The sequence below is a fragment of the Telopea speciosissima genome, chromosome 8, assembly GCF_018873765.1.
Source record: "Telopea speciosissima isolate NSW1024214 ecotype Mountain lineage chromosome 8, Tspe_v1, whole genome shotgun sequence".
NCBI lineage: Eukaryota > Viridiplantae > Streptophyta > Magnoliopsida > Proteales > Proteaceae > Telopea > Telopea speciosissima.
Window position 1 is genome coordinate 19463112 of NC_057923.1, and position 20477 is coordinate 19483588.

At 36.7% G+C, this 20477-nt stretch overlaps 1 protein-coding gene across 1 annotated transcript; it reads left to right on the forward strand.

Moving 5' to 3' along the window:
• Nucleotides 1-15092, forward strand: LOC122672117 (protein cappuccino-like). The gene is made up of 5 exons (XM_043869615.1): nucleotides 1-104; nucleotides 600-672; nucleotides 775-843; nucleotides 1132-1207; nucleotides 14605-15092. Exons 1-5 carry the CDS (start codon nucleotides 1-3, stop codon nucleotides 15090-15092), a joined length of 810 nt encoding a protein of 269 aa, XP_043725550.1.
• Nucleotides 15093-20477: the final 5385 nt, after the last annotated feature.

Sequence of the window (20477 nt, forward strand, 5' to 3'; positions counted from 1 at the left end):
ATGGGCATGAAAAAGAGTGGTCAAAGAGGAAGGAGAGGAGATGGATTCATGAGAGGCAAAAGGTATGGCGGTGGTGGAAAACCAGAAGAAGAAGAAGAAAAAAGGTATTATCATCTTTTGAACTGTTGTTTTAACACTGTTAGCCACTTAGGGTACAGTTGATAGAGTCTTTCAAAAGTAAGGGAGGGTATTATCATTATTCAAAACTTGGGTACCGAATTGATATTATGGATACTTAGAGGGGAGGGGGATGATATTTTTCCAAATTCTAATCATGGAATCAATGCATCTTATTTCTATTTTGCTTCTACTTAAAATTTTTTGTTTGGTAATGCTTAAGAAGTTGTATTTGGAAAATTTCTCCATATGGCCTGAGCTATGCTGACATTTTGTAGATCGTATATTTGTGGATATAAAGTTCTGTTGATGGAATAAATGCTAATTTTTCAGTATAATACCAATTGTTCTGTGTTTCCTTTACATAGACTGGTGAATTTCATTTTTCAGTATAATGGTTGTTATGTATCACATTTACATAGAGTGATGAATGTTATGTAGACCTGAAATTGTGCATATGTAATGTATCAATTTATGCTCAGCAAGGAATTTGATCCTTCATCCATTTTGTATGTGTTCTGGGAATATATTAAAGAAAACACAAAAGGTAAAGAAGTATTTCTATCTAGAATAGCTTGTTGTGATTAAAATTAAATATTGAATCTCATTGATTTTGCTTGAAATAATTAATCTTTTTTATTTTAATCAATTCACCAGATGGCTTCTACTAATACTATGAATAACGTTGCTACTTGTGAATTATGCGGTAAGAGTTGTAAGATTGAAGTTTGTAGGTCTGAAAAAAATAGAGGTAGGGAATTTACAAATGTACACAAGGATGCCAATTCTTATTGTGGGTAGATCAATTTAGATTATGTGAATGTGAAAATGGACAATGTAAGGTTAGAACTTCAAAGACTGAAAGAAGCAAAGGTCGGGTGTTCTGGTGTTGCCCCAAATCAAAATCGATATGAATACTATACCAACTTATACATTTGTATGTCTTTTATAACAAATAAAGTTGGTTTTAAGCTGTTTTGTGTTTTTTCTAATATTATTTGAATTAAACTACAGGTTGCGGATAATGAGTGTGGAATGTTCGCTTGGATAGAAGATGAAACCTCCAAGTGTGAAGCTCCTTTTACCCAACGTAAGTGTAGTTCAGTTGGTTGCGCAGAGACATCCACGTCTGAAGGTCCTTCGACTTCAAATGAGTTTATGAAAACGATATTTTAGAGCAGCGATTAATGGCTCGAAAAATCAAACAAGAATGTTAAAAGAAGTGTTAGATGCCTTCAGTGCGATTGAGCTGAACAAAAAGAATTGAGTCATGTTGTAGGGGTAGGAGAGAAGATTGAGAGATGTTGGTGATATATCTGTTGACTCATATATTGACATTTTAATGGGGTGGTAACACAAAATATTGTATATTATTTGATTTAATGTGTCTGAAATAGTAACTTGTACCGTATTTGATGGATTTGAATTTGAACAATTTGATGTCTAGGTTGGGTGTTTCATCAAGTGATCTATTAATATTTAATGATATATAATTTAATATTAATATATGATGTTGGATTTGATGTAGTTATGTTTGGATTCGTTTAAGATTACGGTTGTCTTATGTACAGGTTTGCAATATTGTCTTTTATGTACTGAAATGTTGTCCTTTTGACAGTGGAATGATGTTGGATTTCGGTCTGAATTTTGAGAATTACAGGATTTTATGAACAAATCTGTAATATTTTTTATTTTTTTTTGGTAAAGAGAAAAACTATTTATTTAAACGTGTAAAGCACATAGCATCCGAATTACAAGCCTCCGAAAGCCATGGAGTGGAAAAAGGTCACACTGTCTCATACGAACAAGACATGGCCTTCCTGACCAGGGAGTCAGCCACGCTGTTAGTCTCCCTGGAGATGAAAGAGAAGGACCATGACTTAAAATAAGAAGACAAGTACGAAATGTCATTAACTATGGAGAAGATCTCTATAGGAGGAGGGATACCCTACTGTAAATATCTCACCAATTCTTTGCAATCCGATTGAACTAGTAAGAATTCCATACCCTCTGATATACCATGCAGCAAACCCCTCCTTATAGTGAGAGCTTCCCCTTGGAAGGCGGAGGAGATAGCAACTGGAGCCAAGAAGGCTAGGCAAGGCTCACATGTACTGTTGCTTAAAATACTCCCGATGCCCCCTTGACCATCCTTGAAAGATTAATTAGAATTTAGCTTTATAAAGGGGAGGTCAGGGGGGACCAGGGCTGGATAGCTGGAGGAACAAATATGCAATATTGATGATTAAAGGATGATCAATAGTCTATTATTTAAAAGCAGTTGTCTACACCAAGTTAATATGAATTACTTTGATCGATTAAAAAATTGAATTACAACATCTGGATTTATTTATCTATAATAATCCGATTAACTCGTCAACAATCAAGTCTATCACTCTCACATCATTAATAATGAAATTGATTAAGAAGATATTTTGTACGAGAAAATAATGTATAGACTTGTGTACCAATGTTGTGAAAATATAGTTATTGGATTTTAGGGTTAATGGCTTATTGGGTTTAAGGGTTTTCTGGGTTTATTAGATGAATATATGTTTTCAGGGTTATTAGTTTAATGTGTTTTAGGATTTATTGGGTTTATTGAGTTTATCGGGTTTCAGGGATTATGGTTTATTGGGTTTCAGGGTTTATGGTTTAATGTGTTTTAGGGTATTTGGGTTTTAGGGTTTATGGTTTATTGGATTTTAGGATTAATGGTTTATTGGATTTATTGGATCAATATGTGTTTCAAGATTTATGGTTTATTGGGTCAATATGTGTTTCAGGGTTTATGTTTTATTGGTAACCCAATGTCTATGATTTATTGGGTTTAAGGGTTTATGGTTTAATGTGTTTTAAGGTTTTAGGATTTATTGGGTTTATTGGTTTTATTGGGTTTATTGGGTTTATTGGGTTTGAGGATTTATGGTTTATTCGATTGTAGTGTCTATGATTTTTTGGGTTTAAGGGTTTATGGTTGAATGTGTTTTAGGATTTTAGGTTATTGGGTTTATTGGATTTATTGGGTTTAAGGATTTAAGGGTTTGAGAGTATATGGTTGATTGGGCTATTGGATTTATTGAATTATTGGATTATTGGGTTGTTGGGTTATTAGGTTATTAGGTTATGGGTTATTGGGTTTATGAGTTTATTGGAATTTAGGGTTAATGATTTGTTGAGTTTTAGGGTTTATTAGGTTTTAGGATTTAGGATTTATTGAGTTTCAGGGTTATAGAGTTTATGGCTTATTGGGTGATTAGGTGTTCAGGATTTATTGGGTTTATGGGTTATTCGATTTATGGGTTATTTGGTATTAGGGTTTATGAGTTATTCGATTTATTGGGTTTTAGGATTTTAGGATTTATTGGGTTTATTGATTTTATTGGGTTTGAGGGTTTATGGTTTATTGGGTTATTGGATTTATTGAGTTATTGGGTTAGTGGGGTTATTAATTGGGTTATTAGATTATTGGGTTTATGATTTATTGGGTTATTGGATTTATTGGGTTATTGGTTTATTGGGTTTATTGGGTTATTAGGTTATTGAATTTATTAGGTTATTGGGTTTATGATTTATTGGGTTATTGGGTTTGAGGGTGTATGGTTGATTGGGTTATTGGGTTTATTGAGTTATTGGGTTACTGGGGTTATTAATTGGGTTATTGGGTTTATGATTTATTGGGTTTATTGGTTTATTGGGTTTATTGGGTTATAAGGTTATTGGATTTATTGGGTTATTGGGTTAATGATTTATTGGATTATTCGATTGATTGGGTTATTGTGTTTGAGGGTGTATGGTTGATTGGGTTATTGAATTTATTGAGTTATTGGGTTATTAGGTTATTGGGTTAATAAGTTATTGAGTTTATGGGTTTATTGGGATTTAGGGTTAATAGTTTATTGGGTTTTAGGGTTAATGGTTTATTGGGTTTTAGGATTTTTTTTAAGGTTTTAGGCTTTATTGGGTTTTAGGGTTTAGGGTTTATTAGATTTCAGGGTTATAGAGTTTATGATTTATTGGGTGATTAAGTGTTCAGGGTTTATTGGATTTATAGGTTATTCGATATTTGGATTTTGCAGTTTATTAGGTTTATGGGTTATTCGATTTATAGGTTATTTGGTATTAGGGTTTATGGGTTATTCGATTTATTGGGTTTTAGGGTTTATTGGATTTATTGGGTTTTTGGGTTTATGGTATGTTGGGTTTTTGGGTTTATTGAGTTATTGGGTTATTGGGTTTATGATTTATTGGGCTTATTGGGTTATTGGGTTTATTGGAATTGAGGGTTAATGGTTTATTGGATTTTAGGGTTTAGGGTTTATTGAGTTTAAGGGTTATAGAGTTTATGGTTTATTGGGTGATTAGGTGTTCAAGGTTTATTGGATTTATGGGTTATTCGGTATTAGGGTTTTGCGATTTATTGGGTTTATAGGTTATTCGGTTTATGGGTTACGGGTGTTCGGCCAAGCATTCGTTCTTAGTAGCCCAGGCCGTATTGTCGAACAATGTAGGTTCGACTCAATGCTCGGCGAGCTTAGTGCTCGGTCGTGGTGGCAACCGGGGTGGCCAGGGGACATGTGATCACTCGTTGTAACATAACCATCAGTGTGTTGGTTCATGCTCATGGCTTGGTCTTCGGGTTTATGATTTATTGGGTTTCAGTATCTATGTTTTATTAGGATTTAGGGTTTGTGGTTTAATGGGTTTTAGAGTTTATGAGTTATTGGGTTATTGGGTTATTTGGTTATTGGGTTTATTGGGTTATTGGGTTATTTGGGTTATTGGGTTAATTGGGTTATTGGTTTTATTAAGTTTATTGGGTTATTGCGTTATTGGGTTTATTGAGTTATTGGATTATTGGATTTATTGGGTTATTGGGTTATGGTTTATTTAGCTTATTAGGTTTATTGGTGTAAGTACCGTGGTCGTCGGGACGAGGGTTCCTCAGCCTCTATGGAGACAAGGATTGGCTTCGGTGAATAACGGTGTATCGTTTCGATATATCATCATGGGGATTGGGATCATGCTTTATAAAGAAATAGAGTAGCCACCTAGGGTTAGGGCCTAGGACCCAATGGGTGTAGCCCCATCCGGAGTTAACGGAAAGGGCTACGTGATTCCATAGGGTCTGGTCAGACATTCAGGGTAAGTAGTCAGGTTACGAGGGTGGGAAGGTGTTAGGCACCCACCTCGCCCGGATAAATCGATCTTTTTACTAGATGCTGGTTTTCGAATATTCTCCCTTGATAATATATCTTATACTAACATGTGAAGATAAATTATGATACACTAATCTTGACAAAGAAAGAAAAAATCATTTATTATGTACACTAAATGAGTTGCTTTAATTGTCTACATTATACCAAAAATAATGAGAGGGAAAGAGACAGATACCTGTGTAGAAATGCAAGAAATAAATGAAAGCGCACCGAGGGCAAAATATGTGATGTTCCACGGCTTAAGTGGAGACAGACGATCGGCTTGTCTCTCTCTTGTCGAACAGAATGAGGCTATACAGGATGAGTTTTGTCACTCAGACTTCGGGCAGAGTAACGGCTATATAAGAGATTCTCGCTATCTGTATACAGACAGAATAATGGCTGTGAAGGGGGTTTTTCGTTATCCGTACACTGACGGGATAACAATACCCAAGAGCATAATCGCTCTATGCTTGGATGGGTAACCGAAGGATCTACACACGTCGAAGAACTCCACTCACTCACATACTCATGAGGGAAAGAAGGAGAAAAAGAGGGTGAAAAGGGGGGCAAAACAAGCCTGGAGTGTCTCCTTACCCGAGAAAAGCTTGTCCTTTGGGGTAGGGGGATCCTCCTATTTATAGGGAGGGGCCCCTCTCTCTCCTGGCCAGATAAGTCCTCCACGGCGCCATGGAGATGTCCCCCCTAGACCCTCACGGCCCGCTAACCGGCTAGCGGGACCACTGTGGTGGGGGAGGGTGAGCAGTACCTCCTTTAGCATTTGGTAAAAGGGTCTTATAAGTCATTTTAGGGATGTTAGGGTGATTTGGTTTAGATGTAGGGACAAGAGTCCTTCTTGAGAGGGATACCGATGTCTGTCTGTGTCCTGTTATCATCATCGTCGGGGGGTAACAAAATTCAGTGTCTACAATTAGGTTTGAGGGTTTATGATTTATTGGGTTATTGGGTTTATTGGGTTTGAGGGTTTACTGGGTTTATTGGGTTATTGGGTTATTAGGTTTATTGAATTATTAGGTTATTGGGTTATTAGGTTGTTGGGTTATGATTTATTGGGTTTATTGGGTTTGAGGGTTTATGATTTATTGGGTTATTGGGTTTTTTGAGATATACTATATTCTGAAATGTATTTATGGTTTATAAGACCTATTTTAACTATGGTAAGGACCAAGTTAAAATGGGTCAAGTGGTTAATTACATTTAACTCTACTAACCCACATCACCGACATATTAAGGAGGGAGGGTCGTTGTTCAGTTAGTATATGAAAAGAAACCCTACAGATATAGAGATAGAAGCCATTCCAAAGAGAAGTGGAGTAGGGTAATTGACAGCAGGGTTCATAGGAGGCAGCTAAAGACATGGATGTTGAATTTGTAAACGTGAAATCCGGATGTTCATCATGGATCATGTTAGTAATCCATGCATATCTTGCTTCTATTAGATGTTGGAATATTGATACGGTGTTGGTCGTTTTAAGAAGATGAGCAGACACAGAGTATGTAATCCCTATTTCAAAGAGAGAGAGAGAGAGAGAGAGAGTGCTAGAAGGGGAAGAGACGGTGAGAGAAAGGATATGCATGAAGGCAACTGAGAAGATGATGGATTGTATGTTATCGAAACAAGATGTTGGTTAGGGTCCTGATAAAAAAACCCTAAATCTTGATTGATAGATATGACATCTATCACTTATCATGGTTTTTGGGTTTCAGATCGACAGAAATGGTATGAACAGGCAGAAAAATGAAAATTCTCATCCCCCTTCCCGCCATCGTTTTAATCATGTTATATATAACCTCATTTGCTCATTTGAATTTCCTTTTCATCTTCAACATACCAAAGGTAATCCGTTCTCAGAAAACCCTAACTCTGTTTTGCTCATTTGTATTTCCTTTTCATCTTCAATAGACCAAAGATAATCAGTTCTTAGAAAACCCTAACTCTGTATTGTGCTTTCTTTGCATCTTTATTTCTCCTTATTTCTATAAATCTTCTGCAATTTAATGACATGTTAAGTTGTTGATGATGCTACGTGTCTGCGGTCAACAACCGATGCTCTCTATTTCTATGTTATTGAAGGTTAATCAATCGGATTTATCTAGGGTTTTCTCCTTCTCAGAAAACCCTAAAACTGTATTTCTTTTTCTTTGCATCTTTATTTCTCCCTACTAGTATGAATGAATCTTCTGCAATTTCATGGCATTTTAAGCTCTTGATGATACTCTATGTCTGTGGTCAAGTGATGCTCTCTGTTTCTGTGTTATTGAAGGCTAATCAGTCAGATTTATCTAGGATTTTCTCCTTCTCGGGAAACCCTAAAACTGTATTTCTTTTTATTTGCATCTTTATTTCTCCCGACTTATATGAATGAATCTTCTGCAAATTCATGGCATGTTAAGCTGTTGATGCTCTCTGTATCTGTGTTATTGAAGGCTAATGAGTACGATTTATGTAGGGTTTTCACCTTCTCAGAAAACCCTAAAATCGTAACATATTGCTCTGTTTTTGTACTCTATAACATATTGTTCTGTTTTATTGTACTCTGTTGAAAAAAAAAAAGAGATGACCAGATTGGGGACCCTTTACCCTACATGTCTAAGTCTGATAGCATGTTGGAGGCTATATACAGTCTGGCTTAGCATTATGTTGGGTAAAATTACTTTCATATGATTAAAATTCCCATGTCTGGAAGTGGCAACAAAGGAAGAAGTTTCTTGCTCAGGGAGGGATGCCCCAACCTTAATATCTCTTGGCTTCTTAGCTGATCCTAGGTTAATAACCCTAGATTCCTCAAGAATTGCCTGTGCTTTCTTCTCTTTGCTTTGTTGGATTAGCTTAAGGAAATCTGGAAGAGGGTCATCATCATTTCCATCCTCGAGCAAGGTTGGGAGCTCTTTCACTTTGATAGGTGGTAGGACCTATCACTCTCTTTAGCATATATGAGTGATAGGTCCTACTACTTGAATATGCTCGTACTATTTATATGCTCGTACTATATAGGGGCATAGCTTATTATCATATTTCCTTTGTGGCTATCTTGAATATGCTCGTACTATTTATATGAAACATGGTTGTTTTCGGTATAAAGTTTTGTCGGCAACACTCATAATAGGTCCATAACTTGTTCAGCTTGCAATTTGAGGAGATCTTCCCCTTTGATCATTAAACCAATACTACTGAAGTATCAGTTCCAGGTGTTTGTTCATGGCTCCAGATCATGTTTGGGGCCTTTGGGTTATTGTGGGTGGAATCCTGAAATCAGAGGCAGCTTAGGTTGTTTGATTAACTGTTTTATCTTGTTTTCTCTTTTAGTTTTACTTCTTGTTCAGGGATTATTTTCCTTAAATCAGGTCTATTTAAGGATGTGTTTAGTGAGCCAAGACAGATGAAGCTTTTGTTGGGATTGGGTTCCTCCTCACGTGAAGGGGGACCCACCTTCTATTTGGTTTGAAGGCGGTGAAGCACAAACCGCCTTGATGGCGGTTCTCCCAATCTCTCTTTTCTCTCAATTTAATATAAATGGGTTGAAGCGGTGAGAGACAAAAACACGTCTCTCTCATTCTCCTGTTTTGTTGTTTCCAAAAACCCATATCACTGCATCCAGTACGAGCCGAGACCAAGCTTCTGCGAGAACAAACATTTGCAGGAAGGAAAGATTGAAGAAAAACAGCAAGGTTCTGTTGGATGCTTTATACTCGGGTTATGGTGTACGGCATGACAGTGATCTCTTGATCCAGGGAACTAGGAAAGGTGTAGTTCTTCCTATTTTTTCATTGCCAGTATTGAGGTGAGAGTGTTGTTGTTCTTGTGAATCCACCTTATTATTTGGTGAGCTATTTTGTAATCCAAGAGTAGGGTATTTGGTTATTTCTCTTGATGCTTTGGTAACCTCTAGTATTGTCTAGAAAGAAGAATTGTAACCCCATTATTATTTGCATAGTGGAAGTTTTACCTAGACGGGGTCTCGTGGTTTTTCCCTTTCGCCTTGGAAGGGTTTTCCACGTTAAAATCGGTGTGTGCTTTTGTGGTTTGGATTGATTTGTTTTGTTGTGTTATTACTCTACACATATTTGGTTATTGTTGTGGATCTCCATTAACTTGCACACAAGTGGTATAGGGGTTGTTTTACCCAACAGCTTTAGGAGTAGGACAAAGATGTCCTCATTCGAATTTTAATCTGATCATGTTCAATGAAGGCCATTGGCTGCGACTTTGGAATGGAGCACAATGGTGAAGATCTGAGCTTTAAAATAGAATGGTAGACAAAGATGTCAATGAAGTATTCAGATTTGATTAGGGAGCTTACACTTTAGCAGAGAATATGGCTTTGTATGGGAATGGACTGGCCTTGCGAACTCCTAATTTCTCTAAATTAAAATGTTTCTAATTCCAATGAATCATACTCTTTGTGTAACTTTCAATTTCTAGAATCTCAATACTTTGAATCACTGTTTGATCAGCATTGTTGATTTATGCAATTTTAGCAGAAAACCCATGTAGGTTTTTTTGGTGTCAATTCATACTTAATAAATGTTTATGCTTCAAGTATACTGGTTAAAGATCCTTAACAGGTGTTTTAAAAGAATAATTCACTCTTGTAGTCCTTTAGTTAAATGAAGTCTCAAATGCTATGCTGCTCTCCTTATCAGTAATGCCCCTCACATCTGTTGTGATGAAAACCATGTGGTGCAAGGCTTCTAGATAATGGGAAGCTTTGGATATCTCTGTAGAATATTCATTAGTTCCTACTACTGCTCATACTATGTGCACTCTCTGGAGTTATCAAGACTCTGTTGTAGCATTAGCTAGATGCGACCATCAATTATACTATTATAGCTTCTTTAAGAGCATAAATCTTGAACTCTAGCAAAAGGACTAAATATAAATTTCTATGAAATATACACATCACTCCTTTTTCATCCCAGTATCTGGTCAAATATCTAACATTATAGAGATGAACAAAACTTCTAAATGAGTTGCTGAGGTCTCTTACACACATTATGTGAGGAAGCACCTTGTGAGCAAATAATGTGAGCGAATGCTAAATTAAACATATGGAAGTTGACTGAAACTTTTAGTTTTCTTGCTCTAATTTGGGTCTACAGGTTGTGTTTTACTCTCCCTTTCCCATTTTTTTGTGGCAGCAACTCAATTTATCCATTCCTGCAGTGCTCTCTATTATGTGTGCTAATGCAGTATCTGTCTTGCTTCCTGGAAAGGACAAGTTACTTTGATATATTTTCTGTATAAAATGGAAAAGTACTATTAAGTCCATGTCCATGCATCTCCTTCAGATCATTTTCTTACTATAATGTCATATAATTAAGGGGAGCAAAAAGAAGATAGATCAGGAAACACCTACCATCTTTTTGAGTCTGATAGCATATTGGAGGCTATACAGATTGGGAAGTGGAAAAAACACCCTGATAGCAGAGTTTTCATTCAGAGATGCATCCTCGGGTTTATAAATCCATATTGGCTTTCCCAATTTAGGAGGCTTTGTACCCCTTTTTTAAAGTCCCATCTCTACACACAAATCTAGCCTTAAAGAATCTGCGCTCATTGCAGAGTCCTCATGCTTGAGCAATTTCTTATGCAGCTGCAAAGCTCAGTGAGGGAAGAAAAATTCTCCATTTTCTATGAAAGATCAACCCTTGGAATAGCAAGGGCAGAGATCATTGAAAAAGAAGACAAGAAGCATCCTTCACTGTTACTTTTGAATAGTGAGCTTCCTCTTCTCAGACGGGTTTGAGGCTGAACTTTGACACCATTGGTAAGGCTGGGCATTGAAAGATTCCAATGGAATAAAATAAATTTTCCACCAAAACTAGCTAAATCAGAAGTGGAAAATATTGAATAGTGGCTTCTACACAATAGGTTTCCGGAATACTGTACTGCAATATGGCAGAAAAAGCATAACCTTTGCACAGATCTTATACACAATGGCTCCTCATTTCTAGTTTTACCTTGCTGTGGATAGATCAAAGTAGTTTTGTTATGCATTCTTGGATAGCTAATTTGTCACTCTTAACTCAACCTTCACTCACTCTTTTTCGCATTCTTTTCCTTAAAACAAGACACCACTGTAACTGTAGTTTGAGAATCCAATTCCAACTCTTGATCTATCTTGAAATTAAACCCATTAGCTAGTTTTGATCTAGATTAACTATGTTGTCCATCGTTAAATTTCTTTGGCAATTGGTTTTTCTTCGGAGTTGCAAGTCCAACGATTTCAGTTTGGGGAAGAAGACAACGATTTCAGTTTTGCAATTTCAAAACTAAAACCCTTGCTCAGAGAGGAGGTGAAGACTGTTTTCCACCGCCAACGAGCCGTCCCCCTATCCCCCTTTTCCAACTCCATCTCTTCTCCATTCTTCTTCTCTTTCTTCTTCAAAGTACTGTTCACGGGTATTGTTCTCTCTACTTTGGAGGACTGCTCATTATTAATTCTCTGCTGGTTCAACAACATTAACAACAGATTTGATAGAGGGTTACTCGATCACTGTTTGAAGAAGATTCAGATCACAGTTCTGTTGGGAATTTGGGGTTTTCTCCATTGAAGCTCGATCTGCCTATTCTTCAAAGTACTGTTGCTGCAACTTCTGAGTTTTACTTCAATTTATTGAATCTGGTGAATCTGGTTTGGAGCACAGCCTGCAAGCATTATCTTCTCTTCTCATTGCAAAGAGAAAAAAAAATTAAACCCATTTATCCTAGAGAGATCTGGGTTCTTCTAAAATCCCCTGATTTAGAATTCTCTATAACTTTATTTCTTTTACCAAAAATAATATTTTTATGTGACTATGAGAAGGAAAGTTTGGTTCTTGATTAAAAACTAACCTGCTAAACCAAACGATGATGATGATTCTCCTTGTGAAGTTGGGAAGTAGGGTTTCTTAAAACTAATTCCGGTTTCTTTGATGCTTAGGGTACGGTTGATATAATCTTTATAAAGTAGGGGAGGGAGTAATCATTTTTGAAAACTTGGGTATTTGATTGATATTAAGCGAACTTAGAGGGCAGGGGGATGATATTTTCCCTAATGTTAACAAAGGGGTTTCTTTTATTGCTATGATTCGTTTCCATTTGAGGAAATATAGTCCCTGATATATTGAATACTTAGAGGGGATGTCCGTGAAATTTTCCCTTTCTATTTTGGTAGTTGCTGTCATATCTTCTAGCTCAAAAGGTGCAGTACTCGTTGAGGGCTAATATCTTGTATTCTGTACTTTGGGTTGTGGGTGTGAAAGGGGTATTATTGGTATTATTGTACATTACCTGTGTATTTTATTTTTTCTATTTTTCTGTTTTTCTCAAGGGCAATGTGGTTCTTTGGGGTTGTTCTTTAATTCTTGCTTTCTTGCTTTTGAGTGGTCCAGTTGTCAAAACTTGTTGATTAAGATATGTATTGTGCTGCTCTATGACTTCTCTTCTTTCTCTTTGTATCTCTGCAACTTTTTCAAAATTTATTGATTAAGATATGTTCCGTGCTGCTCTGCAACTTCTCTTCTTTCTCTTTCTATCTCTGCAACTTTTTCAAAACTTATTGATTAAGATATGTATTGTGCTGCTCTGCAATTTCTCTTCTTTCTCTTTCTATCTCTGTAACTTTTTCTTCTTTCTCTTTTGATCAAACTGTTGTGTCAGAAAATCATTCAAGGGTCCTTTCGAGTGCCGAAACCTGCAAAAGAATCAGGGGATGACAAAAGAGAACCGGTGTGGTTCCGGCCTAGGACTCTCCGATGCCAAAGTCAGATCTCCTGAGCAAACAGATGAATAATAGTCTTCAAGATGGGTTGATGGGGTAAAGTACCTTCCTTTTTATAGTGGAGTGTGACGATGTGGAGAGTCCCAGTTGATGTAGAGTGGCCTTCGTAGTCGATAGAGTCCCTGAGTAGCAGGGCTCATCCTTGATTGGTTGTCTTTCCATGAGACGTGGTGTCATGATAGACTTGGTAGTTGTCTTCCCGTGAGACGTAGTGTCATGATAGATTTGGTAATTGTCTTCCCGTGAGACGTGGTGTCATGATAGACTTGGTATCCTTAATGGATAGACTTATCTACGTGGTAGATGAGGTTCCCTGTGTATGAGTCCATCCAGACTACGGACTGGTAGGCGGTGGCCTAGAGTCCTCTGTGATGGGACATGTCTTGCTGATGGTGGTGGTCGTCGTGTACCCATGAGATGATGTATATTTTGTTGTTGGCGGTAGTAGCCCATAGTACCTGGACTTCCTTGTTGGTAGTAGCCCATACGGGTCAATCGAGTGAAATGTAAGGTGGTCGGCTTTGAGATGGTCTTCCTACCTGGGTTGGGACACGTGGCGGCCTCTGATTGATTGATGTGATTTTGGGTTTATCACAAACTCTAAAAGTACAAAGCATTACAGAAGCAACAGAGGCTTGGGCTCTTTTATTCATTGCAAACAGTCAATTACAAAGCATCTACTGGTTTCTTCTTTTCCCACTTTCCATTCAAAACATCATCTCCTATTGTCATAAGCAGCTTGGGCTTTTATCTTATTTCTCTGAAATGTATGTTTAGCTTCTTCATTGCGGGCCTATTGTTGAAGTTGCAGTACTACAAAAATAGATCCTGTGATGAAGATATAGTTTTTGCCTCTTGATAGCTGTCCTATTTCTACAGTGCTCTTATTTTTATTGAAATTATGGCTGCTGTAGATGACAAAAATCAGACAATTAGTATTCGGCTGAATAGGAGCAACTACTCCTATCGGTCTTCTATAATGCAAAATTTCCTACTTGGTAAAAGCAGATTGGGCTATGTAACGGGTTCTACTAAAAAACCATCTGATTCTAAGAAGGACACCTATGATGCTGAAATAATTAAATGGAAAATGAAAAATACACAGGTAATGTACAATAATACCAATAATACCCCTTTCACAGTGGGCTGCCTCCAAGGGGCTGAACCTCGTAGATCCTTGCATTGTTTGTTTGATTGCTTTGTCCGTTTGTTTTGTTTGATTTTCTGCATTGTGTATAGGTTTCCATTTCTACAGTAATCTTGTTTCCATTACTTATGCTAGTTGTTTATGTGTTAGTTGTGGATTATTTCTCCCACCATTTAAAGAGTTTTTTGTTTTTTGTCTGTCATACTAACACCTATGAATTCTCCTTGCTTGAATCACAAGGAGTTCCTGTGTTTGCTTACAATGGCATGACTAAGGTTACACATTCTGAGGAAAAAACCTTGCCCCACTCACTTTAGGCTGAGTAAGAGAAAAACACCTAATCTTGTGCTTGTTACAGCCTTAAGGAGATGGCGCATTGAAAGGCAGAGAGAGCTGCGTCGTCTTACTTTGGCAGCTCATAGAGGTCTACCAGCTCCACCTGCTACACCTGCTCCACCTGCCCCACCAGTTCCACCAGTAGCTCCACCAGCTCCAGCAGTTCCACCAACAGCTCCACCTTCTCCACCTGCTCCACCAGCTCCAGCAGCTGCAGCAGTTCCACCACCAGCTCTAGCAATTCCACCACCAGCACCACCAGCCTATGGTGGTGGTACTTTTGATGATCCAATCTTGGTAGACAACATACCAAGCACTTGCATTGTCTTGTCATCAGATGATGAAGAAGATGTGGAAGAGAATGTTTTTAAAGAAAAGTATGATGAAGAAGAAGATCCAGAAGAAGATCCAGAGGAAGATTCAGAAGAAGATGTAGAAGAGGATCTTGAAGAAGATCCTGAAGAAGAGTATGATCCAACAGATGATGAGGAAGAGGAAGATACAGATTGAAGAATGTTTCATGGTTTTTTGTGGGTTTTTCTTTTCAATGAATCAATGTGGATTTAGTATTTTTTTTTTTGTTTCCACACTGATTTTTGGACAGTTTTTTTATCTTTTTTTATTATATTTTGGATAAAAGATTTGTATTTATGGTCATCTCAGATCATTATGATATAGACCCATGTATGATGTATCCGAGTCAATCGGATGTTCCTTTCTCTTTTGGTTGTAAATAGTTTTTGGCTTAAGTGGACATGAGTTAATATCATTATGTATTGAAAGATGGGAAGTCTGAAATATATGTTGAAAAAGGTGTAATTAAGACTGTTTATAAATATGGGGTTTATTGCTATGATTTTCTATGTTTGAATGAATAGTGACAAAATACTTTGGAGTTTGTAGTGTTTGAACTTTGAAGTTTAAAGGCTTGAAGTCCTCTCTCTCTTTCTCTGTTTCTTTCTTTCTTCTTTTGTGAGTTCAGAAAAGACAAAATTTGCAAGTAGTGGTGTGTTTCTACTTTCTACTTGACAAAATTTGCAAGCATGGGGTATAATCTAAGCCATCAATATTTAACAAAAGTAGGGTCTGGTTCTCTATCCTTGGCCTTCCTTTTGTCTTAATGAGTAACGGTCAATAACCCAATAAACCATAAACCATAAACCCAATAATCCAATAAACCCAATAATTCAATAACCCAATAAACCCAATTAACCCAATAAACCATCAAACCCAATAAACCCAATAACTCCAATAAACCATAAACCCAAGAACCTAATAACCCAATAACCCAATAACTCATTAAACTCAACAACTCAATAAACCCAATAACCCAATCAATCATAGACCCTCAAACCCAATAAACCATCAAACCCAATAAATCCAATAAACCCAATAAACAATAAAACCAATAACCCAATAACCCAATAACCAAATAACCTAATAATAATCCAATAACCCAATAACCCAATAAATCTAATAAACTAAATAAACTCAATAACCCAATAACCCAATAACCCAATAAATCTAATAAACTAAATAAACTCAATAACCCAATAACCAAATAACCAAATAACCTAATAATCCAATAACCCAATAACCCAATAAATCTAATAAACTAAATAAACTCAATAACCCAATAACCAATCAACCATAGACTCTCAAATCCAATAACCCAATAAACCCAATAACTTCATCCCTGGCCTTCCTTTTGTCTTTATGAACTGTAAAAATGTCTTTGTTAAGAGGACAAAGTAAAAATGTCTTTGTTAAGACCTCTAGCCACGGCTGGAGGAGAGCCAGATCCATGTTCTTATGCCGTAAAAAATCTTGATGTGGGCAAAGTACACGATAAGGCACGCCAAGCAAAACGACATTCCATGTTGATTTTGTCGGGCACACATGATGATAGACACCAAACTTTGTTTGACATTAAAGTTGCAACCTCATGAAATCTCATTCCTACGACACTCTTTAGATGTCGAAGTTTATGCTTTGAATGTCAAACTGAGTCTTTTCAACATCGAATTTTGAGGTTTTTCTACAAACATAAATTTTTTATTTTTGAGATTTATCTCATTATCAAGGAAAAAGGATCACCCTTGGAGGCCTAAAACTCGTATTGGTTCATTCCTTGACACTGAAACCCCCCCTTGACATGATAAACCATGTATTTAATTTCAATTAATTGGCCAAGGATTTTTAGCCCCTTTAGCTGGGCACTCTTTTAATTATATATCAAGTTTTATTATAATCATGCTTTGATATACTTCAAATATAAAAGTTGAGAAATTAAGACAATCGAAAAATAGAAAAACAAGAATCCAATAAAATGGACAAGAAATTAATAAAAGACCTACCAAAAATTAAAGTGATATAGTAAATAAAGCCAACAAAGATATTTTTACAGTTCATACCCTAAAACTGTATTTCTGTCACACTGTTTATACAACCCTCCTATGTCATGACAAGACAACAATCCACCAGAAAACCTAAATATGAATTTATCAACTTTTATCAAAGATAAATAGGAATTTATCAACCAACCACTACACAAAAAACCTAAAGTATGTCTTTGTTATAAGGGATTGGGGTTTCAAGATGACAAAAAACCAAAAATCCATTACTCCTCGTGATATCATCAGGTATCTCAAACTAGCTTTTCGAATCCACCTGCCCCAAAAAAACCCTGGTGGAGATAAATAGGCACAGTAATTAGTACGGCACACAAAATTCAATTCCAAGAACAATTCTAAAAATTATCATTTGATCATTTCCATGGATATCAAAATCTAACTATCTTATGTCAGATAGAAGCATGTGCAGGCAAAATTGAAATTCGTGCCTTCCTGGTATGACTGCATATTCCTTACTTGTGAAGAATGCAGCAATAAGCTGTCTTGCAAGGGAACAAAAATCAAATTCCAAGAACAACATCAGCATGCACTCAAATGAGGAAGACAGCAGCAGCAACATCCTTGGCCGTGGATGTAGTTTAAGCCTGTAAATGGCAATTCCAGTACTTGTAGTATTCCAGTAACAGTAACAGCACAAGGGTATTACAACAAGGGATTGGGATCTACATCAGTTAGGGTTTGTCCAATCCAATAGTATTTCACAGGCAAAATAGTATTAACAAACATCTATAAATGAAGAATTTGTCACTATATAAAATTAAAAAAAATTATAAGAAAAGCACAACTGCAATGAACCAAACCAAATATAAATTACAAAATTTGGAGTACGACTCACCCTTATCCTAACAAAAAATGGTTGAATGACAAAACTGTCACAAAAGAGTAGCAGGTTCTACATGACAAACAAGGGTTTAGTGAATAAAGAGGTGTTGTGTTACCAAAATATTAAGAACGGGTCTTAATATAACCTAGATGTTTTACCATTCAAATCTATTTGCTCCGATCGATTTCTGCCTTGTGTATTATCCTGTGCTCTCTCTATTTGCAAGGATAGGTTACTACATTGTGTATTAACCCCCAAGGTCTCTATTTGAAAAGAGAAGTTGCTGACTTGTGTATGATCGCCCGTAATCCCCAATGTGTTAACCTAACAATAAGATTTATAAGAAATTCATAAATATAAATACAACTTGCAATATAGATATACCAAGACAAGGAAAAGAATTACCATAGGACAATTTTGAATGTTGTGACCTGTACCGCCACAAGAAGAACAATGGTAACCCCTTCGGTTAGTGACTGGTTCAATGGCAGCAACCATACGTTGTAAATTCGGTCTATCCCTTGTTATCGATCTACGTAAGGGTTGATTTACTCTTCGTTGGACTACAGCTAAAGGTTTCAGATTACAACTCGAACTAGGCACATTTGATTGTAATCTCTGGACCTGCACTAATCCTTCATTCAATATTTTTAAAGCAAAATCAAACCGCTCTTCAGAAAGAGATCCTTCTCTTGCAATTTATTGGCAAGATCTTGTAAAAGCATATTGGTTGTTGTGGCTGTCCTTGAGATGATCCTGACAAAGTTCCAGATATGGTGTTACTAAATTGGGCCGCTTTGGTCCACCTATGCATGATATACCTATCTGGAATGTAGGATCTGTCTGTTATCACATATATCTTAAGTATATGTCTGTACAGTATACCTTTGTTATTGAACAAGTTGCATCCACAAATTGTGATATCAGTTTGATGATTATCCAATACATATTGGCCATCATTCTGTTGAACCCCATCCAAATGAATGACATTATACCTCTTCTCTATAATTTCATCATCACATTGATTTGCTTAAAGACCAAAACAAGCGAACCACTCTTTGGAAAAAAACTTGAACACCTTATTAGTATAAACATTAGCGGCTTGTTGCTCAATTCTGTGACCTGTAGCACAAGAAGGGGATGAGATGATGCAGATGGCATCTCCCTTGGCTTCTTTTTCTCTTCTTCTGTTCACAGCCTCTTCAAATTGAATAACAAATTCATTAAGAGGTGTTGATGATGTGAAGAAGTCCTTAAAATACATATTCATCGATTCTCCCCTCTGTGTCGTACTCATTCTAGCAAAATAGGTGTTACGAAATAACAAGGCACCCAATGTTGACGTATCCTGAACTGCTTCTTTAGCCATCGATGATCTTGTAAATTAAATTTGTTTACCATGCTCTCCCATCGCTCCTCAAATTCAACTGGTGTATTAGAACCATAAATATTTCTCCTATAAACTGCGTTCAAATCAGGATATTTCTTGTACAGTGCTCTCATGTGTTGTATCCTATGTTTCTCCAGATGCCATCCATATAGCCGATGCACAGTCAATGGAAACACAAGCTTGATTGCTCTCATTATTCCTGGGTCTTGATCTATAAATATTGCTTTAGGTTGCATATTTTCCATCGCTCGAAGCCATGTCCTAAATAGCAATATAAATGATTCCTTTATCTCATCAGCAATTAGTCCATAACCAAAAAATGTACACTATGTGGTGATTAACACCTGTAAAAGGAGCAAATGAGAACTTTTTGTTTTTTTTATATGTCGTATCAAAGAGAATTACATCACCAAAAGTCTTGTATTATTCTCGTGCTCTACTATCAACCCAAAAAACTCCAATCAATTGGTGGTCTTCATTGACACGGACATCATAAAAAAACCCTGCATCTGATGCCATTTTACTCTCCAAATAGTTAATTGTTTGTTGACAGTCTACCCCTATGCAATTTCTTCGATTTGCCCTAAGTATAGTCAAACAAAATTCATCATTAATACCAGCAAACTTCTCACCACCAGCAAACTTCTCATCACCAGCAAAATCTTTTACAACTCTCATTATATGTGCTTGTCTTATGCCACACTTATGCAGTCGTTGTACAAGGTCAACTGTACTTTATGCCTTTTCTGATGTGATCTAAGTCTGAAAGACTCATACCTGTTCACCAATATATGGTTGTGCTCCTTTTCAAATTTATCCACCACCCACACCCCATTACTACTCTTGATCTTCAATAAAGCCCCACAGTGAGTTTTCTTTGTCACACGTTGGTGGTAATCCACCTTTCTCCATTTGTCTTTTATTTTCTCACCCTGATTTGAACAGACATAGTATCTTGCAACTACGTGTTTATCTAACTTTGACCGATCCACCCTGTATTTCTGAACAGAAAACCCTATCTCCTTAGCAAAACTGTTATAATGTTGATATACCTCATCATCAATCGGAAACATCATGCTAATAGTAGGTTCCAAGTCATTAACATTGGTAATAATTACTGGGAGATTCTCTTCCCCATCAAAACTCAAATCCACAGCTTGTTTCTCATCACCATCTTCTCCTTCTGAATTATTCCAGTCATCATCATCATCTCTACTAACATCATGACCCACTGCATTTACTGTATTTTCACTATCAATAAGATACTC

Coding starts and splice junctions, on each gene's coding strand:
- LOC122672117 (XM_043869615.1), top strand. CDS start 1: ATGGGCATGAAAAAGAGTGGTCAAAGAGGAAGGAGAGGAGATGGATTC. Junction 844..1,131: donor GTAAGAGTTGTAAGATTGAA/GTTTGTAGGTCT, acceptor ATTAAACTACAG/GTTGCGGATAATGAGTGTGG. Junction 1,208..14,604: donor TGAAGCTCCTTTTACCCAAC/GTAAGTGTAGTT, acceptor TGCTTGTTACAG/CCTTAAGGAGATGGCGCATT.